Source organism: Zonotrichia leucophrys, chromosome 2 (genome assembly GCF_028769735.1).
Source record: "Zonotrichia leucophrys gambelii isolate GWCS_2022_RI chromosome 2, RI_Zleu_2.0, whole genome shotgun sequence".
Classification (NCBI taxonomy): domain Eukaryota; kingdom Metazoa; phylum Chordata; class Aves; order Passeriformes; family Passerellidae; genus Zonotrichia; species Zonotrichia leucophrys.
The window spans coordinates 52,669,462-52,685,904 of NC_088171.1; the positions used below are offsets into that span (position 1 = coordinate 52,669,462).

At 44.1% G+C, this 16,443-nt stretch overlaps 1 protein-coding gene across 2 annotated transcripts in view; it reads left to right on the forward strand.

Annotated features, from left to right (window-relative positions):
• Positions 1–1,311: 1,311 nt before the first annotated feature.
• EGFR (epidermal growth factor receptor) overlaps positions 1,312–16,443 on the forward strand; it is a 153,642-nt gene continuing 138,510 nt past the window's right edge. For both annotated transcript variants that reach the window (XM_064704999.1, XM_064705000.1), the window contains exon 1: positions 1,312–1,694. In XM_064704999.1, the coding sequence (XP_064561069.1) occupies positions 1,586–1,694 (109 nt within the window). In that variant the 5' untranslated portion in view covers positions 1,312–1,585. The remainder of the gene's footprint in view (positions 1,695–16,443) is intronic.

Below are 16,443 nucleotides of genomic sequence, written 5' to 3' on the forward strand. Positions count from 1 at the left end.
TAAGTCTTCACATCCTATTGACTGTGTAACCTAAGCCCTCAGAAGAGCTATATGAAGAAATTACCACCAGCGTTCAGCAGGTTTGGGTGTTGAATCATGATTTACTCGGAGAAACCCCATCCCAAGAGACAAGTGGCACGTCGGTGTCCTATTTACATACCTGAATGACAAGACAGTGCTTCCTGCCACTTTCCAGAGAAACAGCCTGTTAAAAAAATCTAGGAATATTTTAATGAATCCTGAATAGCTTGGGTTTTCCTCTTGACGGAAAGCAGCACCATACAGGTACTCTTTCGCCTAAAGTCTGTGGATGTACTTGGATCACCTCAGGAACATCTGTGTTATTTGTGTTTATTAAGTAACTCTCTGCGCGGAGCAAGGCAGCACTTTCTCAGCGCTGGCGCCAGGGGAACAGAAGCGCTACGGGCACACACGGACCCTGCTATCCGTGAGCTAAACATGCTGAATTAAATCTGCGCTGTTTCATTCCACGCACACACTTGACCTTACAAGTATTGGGAGTAAAATGACCAGAAGGAGAGCAGGACTGTTCGCAGAGGCAGAGAGGGCTCCGCTGATTTCGGGGGGCAGAAAGGAGGCCGGAGCCCGGCGGTGCGCCCCTGGGGCGTGGATGGAACCTCCGGAGCAGCTTCCCCAGTGGAACACCTCAGCTCTCCCTGGCCCGCACTCCTCTCCCTGGCGCTGCGACGGGACAGCTCTCCCAGAGGAACGGACGGGCCCTAGCGCAGCTCTCCCTGAGGAACGGGACGGGCCGGGACAGCACTTCTGCTGCACCCCCCGGGACACCCGCGGTGCTGTGAGCCTCTGCTCCCCACCATCCCCGGCGGGAGGGCAGGAGCTGCGCGAGGGCCACGCCGCTTCTGTGCGAGCGGTGCCGCAAAGGCACGCTCATGCCTTGGGCAGCTGCCGGGCAGAAACTGCCGGGAAGTAGAAAATACACACACACACACACACACACACACACACACACACACACCCTCCCGAGCAAGGAGGAACGACTGAACTATCTCGTCCCCGCTCCCACCTCCTCTCATCCGATATTCCGGGACAGGTGGGGAGCCCGCCCCTTCTCCACCTCGGCGGGGACGGCGCTGCCGGTTTCTCCTCCCCTCTCCTCCTTGCTCCCTCCCAATCCTCCTCCTCCTTGGCGTCCCCAGAGGGAGCCCCTGCGCTCCGCGACCGAGCGGAGAGCGCAGCCGGGCGCACCCCGTCCCACAGCCGGCTCCAGCCGCTCCACAAGCCCTTGTGCGCCCGCCGCCGCCTGCAGCAGGAGGAGCAGAGGTGGGAGGAGGAGGAGGAGGAGGAGGAGGAGGAGGAGGAAGGCAGCAGCCCGCCCGCAGAGCGGGGCACGCACGTGTGCGCGCAGCCCTCGACGGCCGCCCTCCATCCAGATCCAGCATGCTGCTCGGAGCCGCGCAGGGCAGAGCGCCGGAGAGGAGCTGATCGCTGGATCGCTACCGCGGGAGAGGAGCACAGAGGAGCAGGAGCGGCTCCGCGGATCCCCCCGTGCGCCCGTCCCGTCCGAGCCCCAGGCGCCCCGCCGAGGGAGCGGCGGTCCCGCAGCATGGGCGGCCGCAGCCTCCTCGCTGCCGCCGGGCCCCGCGGCGCTGCTGTCCTGGTGCTGCTGCTGCTGGGGCGCCTCGCTCTCTGCCTCGCCGTGGAGGGAAAGAAAGGTAGGGGACCAGGGGGCCGGGGGGGTGCGGGGTCCCGCCGCTCTTTGCCGGCTGCGCACCGGGCACCAGGGAGCCGGGGCTGCGGGCGGCTGCGTGCCGCGGCCTCCCGTGGGGAGAGGCGGAGGGAAAGTCCCAACTACTCATTTCCCTAAGAAAAAAAACCAAATCAAAACAAAAAACCCACCCCAAAAACAGAGAGAGGGGAGAAATGCGGAGAAAACCAAACCTATAGCAGCGATCACGCAGCCCTGACTTCCTGATTCTTGGCTTATTTTCTTTTGTGGGGGTGGAGGAAATAAAAGGGAATAAGCCTTGGCACATCTCATCGGTTGTGCTTCTCTTCTTTAGTGTTTCTTTTTTCTTCTTACCCCCTTCCCACGTTTCCCAGTCGCTCCCCGGAGAGCACTGCCGGCTCAGCCCAGCGCGGCACGGCCGCTCTCGGCTCCCCGGCACCGGGGAGAAGCCGCGGGGCTCCCGAGTCAGCGCCGCTCCGGTCACCAACCCGCTGTCGCTCTGACCCGGACACCTCCGCTTGTCCTGCTCAGAAACAGTCGTAGTAATAGTAGAAGGAAGTATACACCTGGGGAGGGGGTGAATAAAAGAAGGGGAACTTCGTGTGGGTTCTGATTCCCCAGCTATCAGAAAGAGCAGCGGTTTATCCCTGCCCGACCCGGCGCGAAGGAGCCGCCGTCCCGTCCCGTCCCGTCCCGTCCCGTGCCGGCGGTGCGTGGGAACGGCGCGGCGGGGCTGGCTGTGGGGCCGGGCCGTGGGGCTGCCGAGGGGGCTCGGGCTTTCCTTCTTCGTGTGAGAAGCTCTCTCAGAGGGTGAGAAGACGTTTCTGGCCCGTCAGACCCGTCACATTTTCTCTGTGTGTGGTGTTCTCTTTTGTGAGTTTGGAGAGCAGGCCCCGGCTGCTGCTCCAGCCGGAGAGCAGTCCTCTTAATCTTGGAAATCTGCCAGCCAGAGGAAAAAATGCACATTTGGGTGATTTGGTTTTTCTTCTTTTTCCTTCCATTCTTTTTAAAGAAAAAGCGGGAGAAGGGAACTATTACTTTCTAGAAGGGCTGATTGCATGGCTTAGAGCAACTGAGTTAGAGTCTTTCGTGACTGTGGACTGTAAAGCCGCCTTGAAAGTGAGGAACACCCCATCCAAAAGAACTAGTTGCACAACCTTTAAAAAGCGGAAAGATTCTCTTGTTCCAGAAATCAAGTTCATACCTGTTGTTGATGTAACATGGGCAGTTTTTCTTTCCTGGTTTTCATTTATTTTTTTTTTCCCTCACCCTTTGAAGGTGATGAGAAGTAAAGTGCCTCCCATCTGCTCTGCCTGTCTTTTGAGATGCAGTCTCAGGTGCACATGCCCTGTATAGTATGCTAAGGGTGAGGAGAAATACCTTGTTTATAAGGTTTAATTCTGTGTCTCATAAGCTTAGGAGGTTGCCAGTTTTTTTTGGTGATAACTAAATAATCAATGGCTACGTGATAAATCCAATGGAGGTTATTCTCAGGATGTTGTGTCAGCAAGTAACTGTTCTGCTGGTAAGAGCTGGAGGCTCAGTGGCAGAGGTGAGGCAGAAGGATTTCTTCAGAAAGCATTAATCAATTGATTGGACTTCATTAATTTCTCCCCACACTTGAAGATAAGCAAGAAAATTACTCAGAGGCGCAAAATGAAGCAGCATCTGAGAACTGTGCATTATTGATTTGAAGCAACAGGTCCAGCAGGTAGTAGAGGATCAGTGTATGTTTGGGACTGCCTCCTTGGTCAAATGATAAGACCTAGTATCAGAATTCAGAGAAATGCTGAGAGGAAGCTGGCTGTCATCAATATATGCAACACTTCTGCAAGTTCAAATCGTATGTGAAATGACACTTCTTAAAACTTCAACCTGATTTGTTCTGTTACCAAATGGAGTGGTCTCAAAAAAAGAAAAGGTGCCTGGGCAGCTGTTAAATGAACATCAGAATCAGCCTAAAAAATCCAATCAACAAAATGTCTGAATGGAAATTTAAATACAATTGTATCTTCTCCCAAAATTGTAGAATTAATTTTCTTGAAGATGGATGAGACAAAACTGGTTTTATTGTAACACTGTAATCATTAAATACAAACACGCCTAATTGAACATATTCCAGAACCAAACGGCATTGCTCAAAAGTGAAGTACTCTCATCACAGGGATCACGTCTATGTACCTGCTCTGATGTTGGTCCACATTGAGCACGGTGGGACTAATCCAGATTTCCACTAATCTACCCGGAGGCCTGCTTGGTGGTACCTGAGATAAACACAGTGATAGCTGGCATGCCACTTACTGGATGCATTTGACCCGTGTTCTTTTTGTGTGCCAGCGCTCGGTGACAGTGCTACGGTTCAGCAAATTGCTTTTAGTTGCTATATATTGGTTTTATATCTGTAGTTTTGATCTGTAGCTGCAGCCCTTGTGGGATGGGAGTGTGCTGCTCCATGTCGGGAGTGTGCAGGCGGGCGTGCCAGGCGGCTTGGAGCTGCCGGAGTGGGCTGTGGAACCTTTCTGTACCTGGAGACTTATACAAAGAGTTCTGAGTTCTTTAAGGGTATCCAAGTGTTCATGTCTATGTGAAGTAAAAGATTTTTGTCTGGTATCCTGTGCAGTGTTTACGTGTGGCTCTGTGTGTATTTATATTGAGTATTGTCTTGTAGTTTCTGCACTGTGTATTATTCCATGCTCACTCGTGACAGATGCCTACAAATAGAGGAGTCTTTGTGGATTGTGCAGAGCTTGATCCGGTTCTGTGCAAGCATCCAGTGCTTTTTTAGATGCACTCCAGTGTAACCTGGCTGCTGCTCTGTGGAGCAGAGGTCTGTCAGTAGCCTGTGAGTTGTGCCTGCGATGGGGGCCTCCCAGGAGCAGGGGGCTGCCCACACATCCACAGGGTGGCTGAGGAGTCAGCAGTGTTCTCTGTCTACCTGGTACCAGGTGAAGGATGCCTCATACTCCTGTTAAAGTCCTGGGAGAGCTGGTACACTGTTCTCTCATTCCTGTGTTTGTATTACCACTGACACAAGGGGAATTTTCTGTGTGGACAGGAGCTGGTAGTATGTTTGTGTAGGTATTTGTTATGTGAGATCTTGTCTATGCAACCATTTATTATTTTCTATTTCCTTGGTAAATGACCAAACATTTTTGGATTTACAAGCTAAAATCAATCTGTGCAGTCATGATGGTAAATACAGTTAGAGAAATGGAAACTTAGGTACTGATACGGCCCAATTTGCTGAGATAATAGAAATAAATAAATAATGTTGAGTGTAGAGCTGCTTTTACTCCAGTGCCTCAGTGGACAACAAAACCCAAAATTCATCATTAAGAGCAGTGAAGGGAAGGTAAAATGCTAGTAAATCATCTCCTTAATTCAGGTAATCTGCAAAATATTGTGACTATGTGCAAAGTTGTACAAGGGACATTGGCCTCTCAGCACAGTGTGTGTGTGTAGTGAGCAGACTAAATGCTGAAGTGCTACTAAATACAAATGTGTTATTTCTTGCATCAAAAGTATATTAAGAGACTTGCAGATAAATAGGAATTCAAGATCAATGCCCTGGAGACTTTACAATCAGAGTAGTCAGTTGTAATTTATTTGTTAATTTATAAAGAGAGACTTTTGGGGAGTGTCGCACAATGCCATTATGGTCCTCAGGGCTGACTTTTGCATTTAGGTATCCATGTATCACTGAAATCGCTGGGATATGCTGGCTTTAGCAGCAAGATAGCTGACTAGCCAAACCAGTTCCTTCAGAAAGTGTCCTTATCTTCCTTGAGCACAAACTGTCTTTGCTTAATAGCTCTTCGGAAACAAGCCTAGTGGAAGATTTGCTTCATTTTTGGGAGGATGACAGTACCTTCATGGAATGGTTTTGCATAGAAACTGTTGATGTTGCTGCAAACTCTTGCTCTAATCCAGGTTTCAGTAGTATGTGTGTGCATCAGAGAGTACAGTCACACTGTGTATGTGAGTGGATTATCCCAGAAAGAACTGACACTCAAAATTGGTGTCAGTATGTTATGTTATAAGCACCAGCATTTACAGGTATGAGAACTTGTGTTAAATCTCATGTTAGATTTGGATCTGTATTGCAAAAGTGTTTGTGTAACAAAAATTTGACTTGTAGAACTTTTATTTGAGGGAGTCAGAACAGGCTGTACTCACAAAAACATCTTCTGGCTATTCTATATTAGGAACGCTTCCTGGGGTGACCTGGCTGACAAAACTTTATATAAATCTAGACTAGTCAAATTCTGTAAAAAGATTACTTGCTAGATAGAATAATTACCATTTTGGAATTGTGTGAATTGCATTAGGCATCCTCTAATTGTGTTTATAATTTCTCAGACCCCTGTACTGCTCTCCTTGTACATTTACTTACTAATGGAAAATGAACTTCTGTCAGTCTGGGCTGATCTGGCACAAGAATCACATCCAACTTGGCTGGGAAACGGCTGGCTTTGTCAGTAAGAGAAAGTTATTCGGAAATGCAGCAGAGCTGTTATTTGGGAGGATCGTTCTCACTTTCTGACTCCTGCATTTGCTTTGTGGCAGCTGTGGGAGGTGTGAGCCTGCGATGAACGCTGGAGCAGCAGTGTCTGTGGTGACAGGGATAGTTGCCTGTCACACACTCGCCTCGAGGTTAGCTTGAGCAACACATCTTGCTCTGGGTGCAGAACTTGCCTCTCTGGGTCCTGGGCAGTGCTTCACCCAGCACCTGTGCTAGGGACTATGGCCAGGAGCTGTGTGATGCTGAGCCCTATGGCAGAGGAGCAGGGATAACAATGAGGGGCCCTCACCGCTGGAATGCACCCTTCAAACAAAGCTTCTGCAATGCCACACTCCTCTGGTGATGAGGGTGGTACAAGAGCTGTGTTGGATGTGACACATCAGAAGTCCTCTGTTCCTGAGAGCTGCTGCTGTTCATATCTTGGTTTTACAGAGCTTGTGAAATCCATGAGTACGTGGAGGGCTTGTACTATGGGTTTGTCAGCATTGTGTAGGTGTTGGTAGAAAGTGTTTAAGTGTTCAGGTGAATTATGTTTTTCCAGGCATTAATGGTACACAGTGTGGAAATCCGCTGCTTAGTGTTTGGTGTGGACTTTGATAGTCCTTGTTCAGCTTAATACAGTACACACTGATCCTGTTAAGTACATACGGATTTGACCTTCTCCTTCTTCAGGGAACTTCCAGGAACACTATTAGTAGGTACAGTATGAGACCCAGTGGTGTTTCAGTGCATTCTGATTATGTTACTTCTTGACTTCCAACTATGGCAAACAGAATTGTAATGTTTCCTTTTTTATGGCTGAATTCTGCTGACCTAACAGTATTGAGTAATAGTGTATTTTTTTTTTAATTGCAGAAATAGTTACAGAACATTTGGCATTAGTATGTGCAGAAGAAGTCATTCTTAAAGGAAATGTGGAAAAAAAAATATGTACTCCTCTGTACAGAGAAGTTGGACCAAAATAAATATCTATTTCTGCTGAAGCAAGGTGTTTATTTATTAGGAACTGTGACACAACTTTGTCATTTGTCTTATGGGGGGAATGTGTAGGTGTGGGTATTGTGCTTGCCATGCTTAATGTTATTAAGGGTTGTTCAAAGGAAGAAACATGAGAAACCTACCTGTGAGACTGTGTGTTTGAACAGGAAACCTTTCTGATGATCAAAGTGAAAAGATGCGGCCATGTGTGTTGGCCATTGAGTGAACAAGTGCAAGTGCTACCACACCACACCTTTGTAAAATTATTTTTTAATGAGCAGAAGGCACACTTAGGGGAGAGATACACTGGATTTATGTATCTCGTAGGGATGTGTGAGCTTTCACTTGGAAGCTTCAATGCAAAGTGTGTTTTGCCTGTTGACAGATCCATGCAGGGCAGGTGCAGGGATTCTCCTCCTGCCAGCGTTCCTTCCTCTGCCCAGCACATCTGCGTACATGAAAGTAAACATCTACGTGTTCACATGCATGTTCTACTAGCAGAGTGCATTGAATCATGGGTGGCTTTTGTTTGTTTCAGTGGTTGAAGAGAAAAAAGAAAAACCTACAAAAAAGAATAATTTCCAGTCATACTGAAACAAGTATGTCAGAGGTGGTTTTAGTGAATAGAAAAAAAAAAACAGCAACAAAACGCCAAGAAAAAAGCCCTGTTTTAATATAATCTGGAAGATCAATTTGACTTGAGACTATTTCTTTTCAAGTTGGGTAAGAAGCAAAATGAAATGTCGTTTGAAATGAAAATTTGCAGGTTTATTTTGAAAATACCAGAATACCACTTGATTTTCTTATACCTCCCTCCCACTTAGTTTTTTGGCCAAGGCATGTTTGCTGAGCTTGGCTCAAAAAATTAAGGCTTTGGGAGTGGGGTAAACTGTCATTTGTGTACACATTAATAGTTCTGCTCTGATCTCTGTGAGCACTGAGATAAATCAAGTCCAAAACGCTTGTGATCACTTTTTTCTATTTTCATAAATTGAAATGGTGAAATTGTAAAAACAGTGAACTGGGGATAAATAAATAGGTTTAAATTAGAAGAAGCTTGGTGTCCATCACCTCCCTGGCCTCCACATGTTTGGCACCTTCACCACGCATAGCTGAGCTCCAGTGGAGGAGCCCGAGCCTTGCAGGCTCCTTGCTGGAGGCAGACCAGGGCTCTGGGCAGTAGCAATGCCCCAAGGGCCAGCAACACTTCTGTGTGGCTTAAAAGCCTTCTTGTCTAGCAGTTACCTCTCTCTGGTTGCTTTACCTTGCAAAGGTGCTGTGTGAAAGGTGGCTAGCCTTCCCAGGAGTATCCTCTGGCTCCTGGAAAAGTCAGGGATTTGCCAGCTCCCTCCCTCCTGAAGTGAAAAACTGGAAGTAAGCATTCAGGGCCAGCAAAGGCAGTGGTGCCAGAGCCACTCTGCTGGGGTGGATGGCTCCTTCCAGGGTGCAGAGACCAGTAGGGTTGGATGAGTGGCAGGGACCATGCCAGACAGGATGTTTTCTGGGGAAGAGGTGGAAGGAAGGAGAAGAGGATATAAACCAGCTGTCTTGATGACAGGATAGTAGTATTTTCGCTCTGGCTTTTATAAGAAGAAAATTATCACTTTGTGGAAATTGCATTTATATGTTTGGTAATCAGGACATGGTGGCATAATCCCTGCCTTCCCATCAGCAGATTCTGCAGTAAATACAAAGATAACCAGGAAAGCCTTGGAAATCAGCCAGCCTTGGCACTGGGGCACTGCGAGCTCGCACAGCGCTTTTCCTAGATAGGGAAAAGTATTGTTTTACCTATCATGATTCAAGGGCTCAAAGCCACAGAGACTTTGAATGCTTGCCTGAGGCAATACATCTGGCCACTGATGAAATTGCCTGCTAGTATTTTGGCCTCTCACCCCATGCCCAAGCCGATGATAAACACTGCCTGGAGTTGAAGGTAACCAACATCCTACTTGGGGCTTGTTCACAAGCTTTGAAAAAATGTCTGGTGCACAGCATCATTTCTTCCCTTTCCTGAAGGCTCTCCTGTGTGCCCTTCCCTGGGGACATGTCCCTTGGTGGAGGCTGGCTGGAGCCTGGGATGAGGTGAGCTGTGGTGGCATGCGTCTGGCTTGGCTCCTGGCAGCTGAGGCGTGCTCACTGCCTGCCTGTGGTAGGGCTCAGTGTGCCTGGCCCCTTGCTCCACTGCCCCGGGGAAGCCCCAGCACCTCCTGAAATAACACCACTGTGAGACAGTAGCTGCAGATCAAGGCTGGGTGTAAGCAGATGTATTGTTTCCTAAATTATGCTTTTTATGTAGCTGCAGCACAGTTATGATGGCAGTTCTCACATTTGTAAGGCCTAACGTAACAAAAAAAACTAAAACCAACCAACCAAAAAGAAATTGTAGCTTCTTCTGTCTGGAGGTATGTATTCATGGATATGTATTCCCTCCCTCTCCCCCATTAAGCTCTGAGACATATGTGCAATTCTGAAAGTTAAGTTTGAATCATACCTGAGGCAGTGGATGTTTCTTCTTGAGAGCTGTGTACTTCAGTTCTGCAGAGTGAAGTTACGGCTGCATGTGCAGTTCCCTATTACTAAGCAATTTTTTCGTCCTAAAAATACCAGGTTTTCCATTGCATTGGAATTATTATTTTTTAAATTCAATTTACAGTGTTTTTGTAGATCCGTGATGTTTCCCGAAGTTCACTCGGGAAGTAAAACTAAAGAAGGAGGCAGGGTTCAAGGAAGAAGCTTGTTTTAGCAGTTGGGTCAGTTATTTCAACAATGCCTTTAGCAAAGAAGTAAGAGGCTGTTTGCACAAATCAGTAACTAGTTCCCATGATTCAGATTGAATCACGTAGCTCAAGTCATTTGAATAAATAAATGACTTCTAGTAAGTGAGACAACCTCTGCAATTAGGATGGCATGCTGCATATTTCATGTTATTTATTATGTGGTTTTCAATAGATATGATTAAGCTGGTTTACACTTGGAATGCTAGGTAGCATTTCAACACAAGCCACTTAACCAGAGCTCACATTAAAATGAGGTGCACATATGTTTTGCACAGGTGGCATTGTGCTGTATCTTCTGCACTTATATTTTCTGGTGAATTTTCTACAAACAGATTCTTAACAGGAAAAAGAAATCACCTGGCCAAGGGCACCTCCATTTTCTGTAATTGTAGTGGGCAATTCTCAATGGAGGTGCTTTGCAAATATTTACAGTTGCTGCAGTCTTAGCTTTTCTTCGTGTCTTACTTGGCCAGCAGCTCCCATGGATGTGCATAACCAGAGGTGCAGAAAACTGCTTTTCTCAGACCTGTTCCATGGATTATGTGCTGTCCCTGGTGCTTCCAAGGGGATGTACTTCATGGGTCACCTGCAACTTCTACTCTTAGATTTGGACTTTGGAAGAGAGCATTGCAATTCAGTGTAGAAGACAAGGAAGAAAAGGTCTGCTTGTCCTTTGTTTCCTGATGTTGTTTTGTAGTTTTGTTTTAATTGTAAGGAACTATGTTATGGAACTGAAAAATCTGAAGTGGTTTTGGTGTTGTGAAAATAGTATTTAAAAAAGGTATGGTCACTTTACTGCTCTGTCATACCTGTTTGTGCCATGTACAAAACAATATTAATTTAAGAAAATATGCCCTGTACTATCAAAGGTAATATGATATGGAGCCTTGGAATATTGAAAGATTTGGGGTCTACTGACCAAGTGATAATCTGCTCTATTCAGGATAAAATTTTGCTATCGTGTTTCTTTCCAACTTTTTCAGTTAATATAGCATGAGAGGTACAATAAACACAATTTACAGATTTATACAAACTGATAAAAGAGATTTCAAAATAATGAAGATAACAGATCTTCAATGCCAGATAAAAATACCATTTTACATATGTGATCACTGTTTCTTCTGAGAGTGGAAGTTACATGAAGGCATTGGTGGTGAATTTTACAAACTTTAGAAGGTGGAATAAAAATAAAACATTCCTTGTTTCCCTTAATAATTGGGAAAGGACATCTGTGATATGAGCAGATATGACTAAAGTTTGACAAATTTTTTTCTCTTGTGTTAAATCTGAAGGTTCACAGACTATCTATTGGGCACATGAAGACAAGGAAATCTTCCCCCCCAAAAATGTGGGGGGAGATATCCTTGAGTCTGAGTGACTGGTGGACATGATGTTTTGGAAACTGCTGAATAGCAAGGGCCTTTAAAAATGAAAATCTAAGTTACAGGAGTGGAGTGGTTTTTCTCCTCCATTTTTACTGCAGCCTATTTCTCATGAATGGTATTTTGACATTCTCACTTCTTGAACAGGATTCAATTTATTTTGCTGCTCTTCAGACTAGTTCAGCACCAAGTACATGCCTTTTTTTTTTTCCTTTCCCATTAAAAACAAACAGAAAACCCCAAGTGAAAAACCGATTAAGCCAGAACAAAACAAACCAATTTTTTTGGAAGCAGAAGTGTTAGTTGGCAAAATCCTGACTCTGGAAGCTGATTTGTCACAGCTAGACCATAATTGGAGCTGTTAGGTTTCTGCATGAACCTGGGTTTTGCACCACAGAGCAGCGGGTAGGACGTGGGGCCCTTGGCATTTGAGGAGAGTTGGGAAATGGTGGAAGTGTGACTTCCACTTCTCTCCCTTAGTCTGGTTCTGAAAACACTCCTAAAAACCAAGCTGTCGGAAAACCAGTCACATCTGCCCTCCCTCAGGTACTGATCCAGGTCTTTCCTAATGGGAATGGTAATGTGGTAATGTGAACAGAAGATGAAGTATGCCCAGCAGGAGAGTTTTTTCCACCTCAAGTTCCATATTTGGATTGTGACTGGCATCAGAATGCTGAGAGTGTCCTTAGTGAGACACAATGGCCAGCAGGGCACTGATTGCCTGTACAGATGGACCATTTGGTGTTTGGCTTTCTAATGAAAAAAGCCCCTTCTAGCTGGTCCTTGTGTACCCAAACATGTTGAAGACACGGCACAGGCTTCTATTCAAAGTTTCACTCGTGTAGGAGAGGAAGTCAACTGCCTGTGAGGATAAGTAATTGAGTAATTGAGTTGTAGCATTTTTGATTTGGTGTAAAAGTAATTTGTAGTTCCTAATTTGACCTCTTGCAGTGAGGAAGTCTGCAGTAAGAGGTGAAGTTGAAACTTGAGCATCTTCAGTTATCTGGTAGGATCTCATTATTTCTTGAAACATCTGTTCTAGGATACATGCCCAGTTAATGGATCAGTTTGATATTTGTCTCTTTGTTTTGAATTTGAAAGGATGACCACTGAAATACTCTCTTGTTTCCATCTGGTCTTCAAAAAGTAATTAAGTGTTGAACAATGGTATTGTCAGTCTGTTTCCTACCTAATAAGCTCTTCAAGGTGCTCTTGTTAATGATTTTATTATTTCAAATCTGCTCTTGTTCTCTCTTTCCCTCCTTAATGAGGCAGATCCCCTAGGCAGCATCAGTTTATCACAGTTGTCTATGGTAGATGAACTAATCCAGCACCAAGGAAGTTTGTGTTCAGCAGTGTGTAAGATGCTCCCATCAGTATGTGTGGGTAATTCTTGCTGACACATGAAAGACTTCGCATGTGCAAAAAAGGAGGAACAGACCCTTTTTCTAAATGAGGGTCATCTTGATTTGAACAGCAGCAGTCTGGTTTGCATCAATGAGCACATGCTATCCATTGAATTAAGAGTAAAAATAGCTAATTAACACCTTCTATATTTCTTTTCTTTCTGGTCATTAGTTACTACCAGCCAAATTAATTCCTGTCAGCATGGGGCATGGAAGGGAGTCAATGACAAACTCGGGTCAAGAATTGAATCCTTTGATTTTCTGGGGAGAAATATTACCTTTTTCATTGTATTGCCTGTATCATGTAATGTAATACAGGTATGCTAAGATCTGTGTTTCATATTTCACCTTATGAAGAGAAAATCTGAATTGATTTTTGGAATTTTAAAGAAGGGCTATTTTATTGTGTTTAATATGGGACCTATTGGGTCCTATCTGTGGACTAAAATACAGCTTCAAAGACTCAGATAATTTCAGAAATAGCAAACATATGACTTCTAAGTAAACAGACTGATTATAATAGAGAAGATTAGGAAATGGATTGTTATGGGCCAGCTCTGTACTACTGAGAGAGATGATATCGTACTGGTGATCACACTGTTGGGCTTAACGGCCCATAAACTCTGGAAAAAGCTTTTGTAAAATGTCAACAATAGTTCCATCCATTGTTAGATTGTCAGTGAACATCTTAGGGTCCTGCAATAAATTGCTACCATCAATTGTGTTTATGTAATTTCATGAAATAAGGCTTTCGCTCTGAAGATGTAATAATTCTAATAATAAATAATAGAAAATACTGTCAGCTAAAATTTAATGACTCAGATCCACTGTTGCTGTAGCTACCCAGAAGTCGCTTACCTGGCTTGGGCTGAGGTGGGTTTACATTTGAGGTTCCCATGTGTAGAGGACAGGCACTTTTTCATTACCTCTGCCAGTTGCTCACTAGGTCAGCAGATAAAGGCAATGTCACTGCAGGGTTTGTATGAAAATTAAAAAAGAGTTTAAGTTTACTATATTTCTACTCTGCTGTTAGCTTTCACTGTGGATTTTTTGGCATTGCAATTATTAGAATGTGAACATTAAAAAGAATTACTTTCATAATCATTAATACTCTATTTAAAAAAAGAAGTGCTTAAATTTTGGCTATAACTTACAAGCTGTGTCAATGTATGGTCTCTTTCAAACTGTTTGCACAGCTATTGCCTTCCTATCTCCTTTTTATTCCCCTCATCCCTTCCACATGATTGGTTAGATAAATTATTGGCCGTAGTGAGATACAAAATGGGCTTTAATCCAAAGTGGGAAGAGAAGGAAGTTCTTTTGCAAGAAAATAAATAGCACACGGTACTTAACAGTGCATTAAGCAACATCACTGTTAATACTGCACTGATAATGCAGTGAGGACAGCAGGAAAATATGTCATTAGTTTAGTCAAGCAGTGAATTGCTCCAGCTCTGATATTTTGTTGCTGATATTCAACATATCCAATGCGTAAGCACTGCTAATATAAAGCTTAATGAAGAGTTGAGCATGGACTTTCCACCTCTGTAGCATGGGATAGAAAGAAAGAGCTGATTTACCTGCCTCTAGGTGGAGTTTCATTTTTATACTCTGGGAAGGAGTGGAACAGAAATGTGCTAAATAGACACAAGGTCTGTCCTCCTAGAGTTACTGCTTGCCCATATTTATTTGCTTTATTTTCTTTAGGGGGTGATGGTAGAGGTAGGAAAGAATCTTGGGGGAATATATTCTCCAGTTTCCAGCTATACAGCTTCAGGAGTGCTTTTCCCCAGAAAAATATAATTCTTAAGCTAATGATCTTGAATGGCCCTTTGATAAACTTGCTTGCTCTATCTCCACCTTCCTGATGTACTTGACAGGGAGTGGTAAAGTGGATTTCAAGGAGGGGCTCAAAATGATTTGGCTCCCCAGCTTCAGAGCATGCAGCTTTGAAAAAAAGCATTGTAGCTGCATACATGGAAGCTTATGGAAAAGGTAAAATTATGGAGAGCTGGAGGAGAGAGAAGAAAATCTGGAACTCTTGCTTCTCAATTACAGTAACACTGCAGCAGGGACATGCATTTTCTCTTCAGGCTCAATCCAGCAAACCGTAGGCATTATATCCCTTTGAAGTCTGTGGATATTTTGCCTGCCACTGCAGGTTCAGGGTTTTTTTATTACTTTATTTGCCTAAGAAAATTCTTCTCATCTAGTTTAAAGAGAAAAACTGATATGGAATACCACACTGTGTTATATGAACACTATGCCAAAAAGTAATTCTCCCAAAACAGAAGGTAAGATGATAATCAAATCCCAAAATTTTATGGTATCAGTGTTATAACTTGCAATGGGTCTTTTGCCTGGGTAAGGCAAGTAAGTCTAGTAAGTAGATATTCTGGTAATTGTCCTTCCATTTTCTTTTCTGAAAAGATTATTTCTAGATATATTTTTGGATGTGATTGATATGATGGGTGAATTCTTTAGGCTGTGTAAAGCGCCATGGCTTCAGGCATTGATTTCTGCCAGCCAAAGCGTGGTGCCATGGATTAGCAAAAATGAGATATCGCTAAACTTGCTGGAATAAGCTTTATCAAGTTGAGTGGCATTTCACTCACACACTGGATGTGTTGAAGCCAAAATTTTTACATGGGAGCTCTTGCAAAGAAGCGTGTGTATGAGCATACACCTCTCTCTCTCTGTTCCTGAGAACTATTTACTATAGGCCTGAGATGATATGTTAATATGTAATTCTTAGTATATAGAGGCCTCTGGCACTCCTGCTTTATCATTTAAGAAAAAATGGTGTTACCACAGCAACTGCTATGCCACCCGGTACTGAAGCAGCTCCCATCTATGTAGCACTTATAGAAGTACATTAGACAGATTTTTAAAGTGCATGTAGCTAAAGTGAGAGTAGGAACTTAACACTTGGTGAGTGCTACAGTGGAGGGAGATCATGAATTTGTTCAGAAGTTGAGAAAAGTTCTTAACAGAAATAAATTGCAATAGATCTAATTCAGCAAGCTCTTTGACAGATGCATCATTTCAAGTCTACAATCCCTTTGAAATCAGCTGAGCTCTGTGTAGGGCTAGAGTTTGTACAGGTTCAAGAGTTGCTTTACAGGTGACAAAAATTACATTGTGAAAGGGAGTGATGGTTTTGAGAGGTTCCAGTGGTGACACTTTCGTAGGGTGTGACTAGTGAGGGCAGATACCTGGCATTTCTCTACAGTGAGCCACTGAAAATGATTGAAAAGGAAGTCATGAGTAACTGGAAGTATCAGAAGTTTTGATTTATGGGACATTTTGAATTTTGGACAAGGTTTCATATTACATTTGTGTATCACCTGTATTTGATATAACAAGGAATATGTGTTGAGGGGTGTGTATATAAGTATGTTTTGTTGTCTATTAAACATTAGAGTGGTACATTGTAAAAGTTTCTGTACTATAAAATGTAACTGTTTTAGGGCAGGCAAGAGACCTAGGAAAGACTAGGAAAGGTTTTAAGCTAGTCTGAATCTAGTAGTGTAAACCTATGTGAGTTTTCCTTGTAAGACACTGAGGTGTAAGAAGACCCTGCTATAGCTGGATGTTCAGGGCTGAACCCAAGCCCTGGTGAAGTTATACATTGTCATTAAATTGCCTCTGAAAATTCACAAGTTTT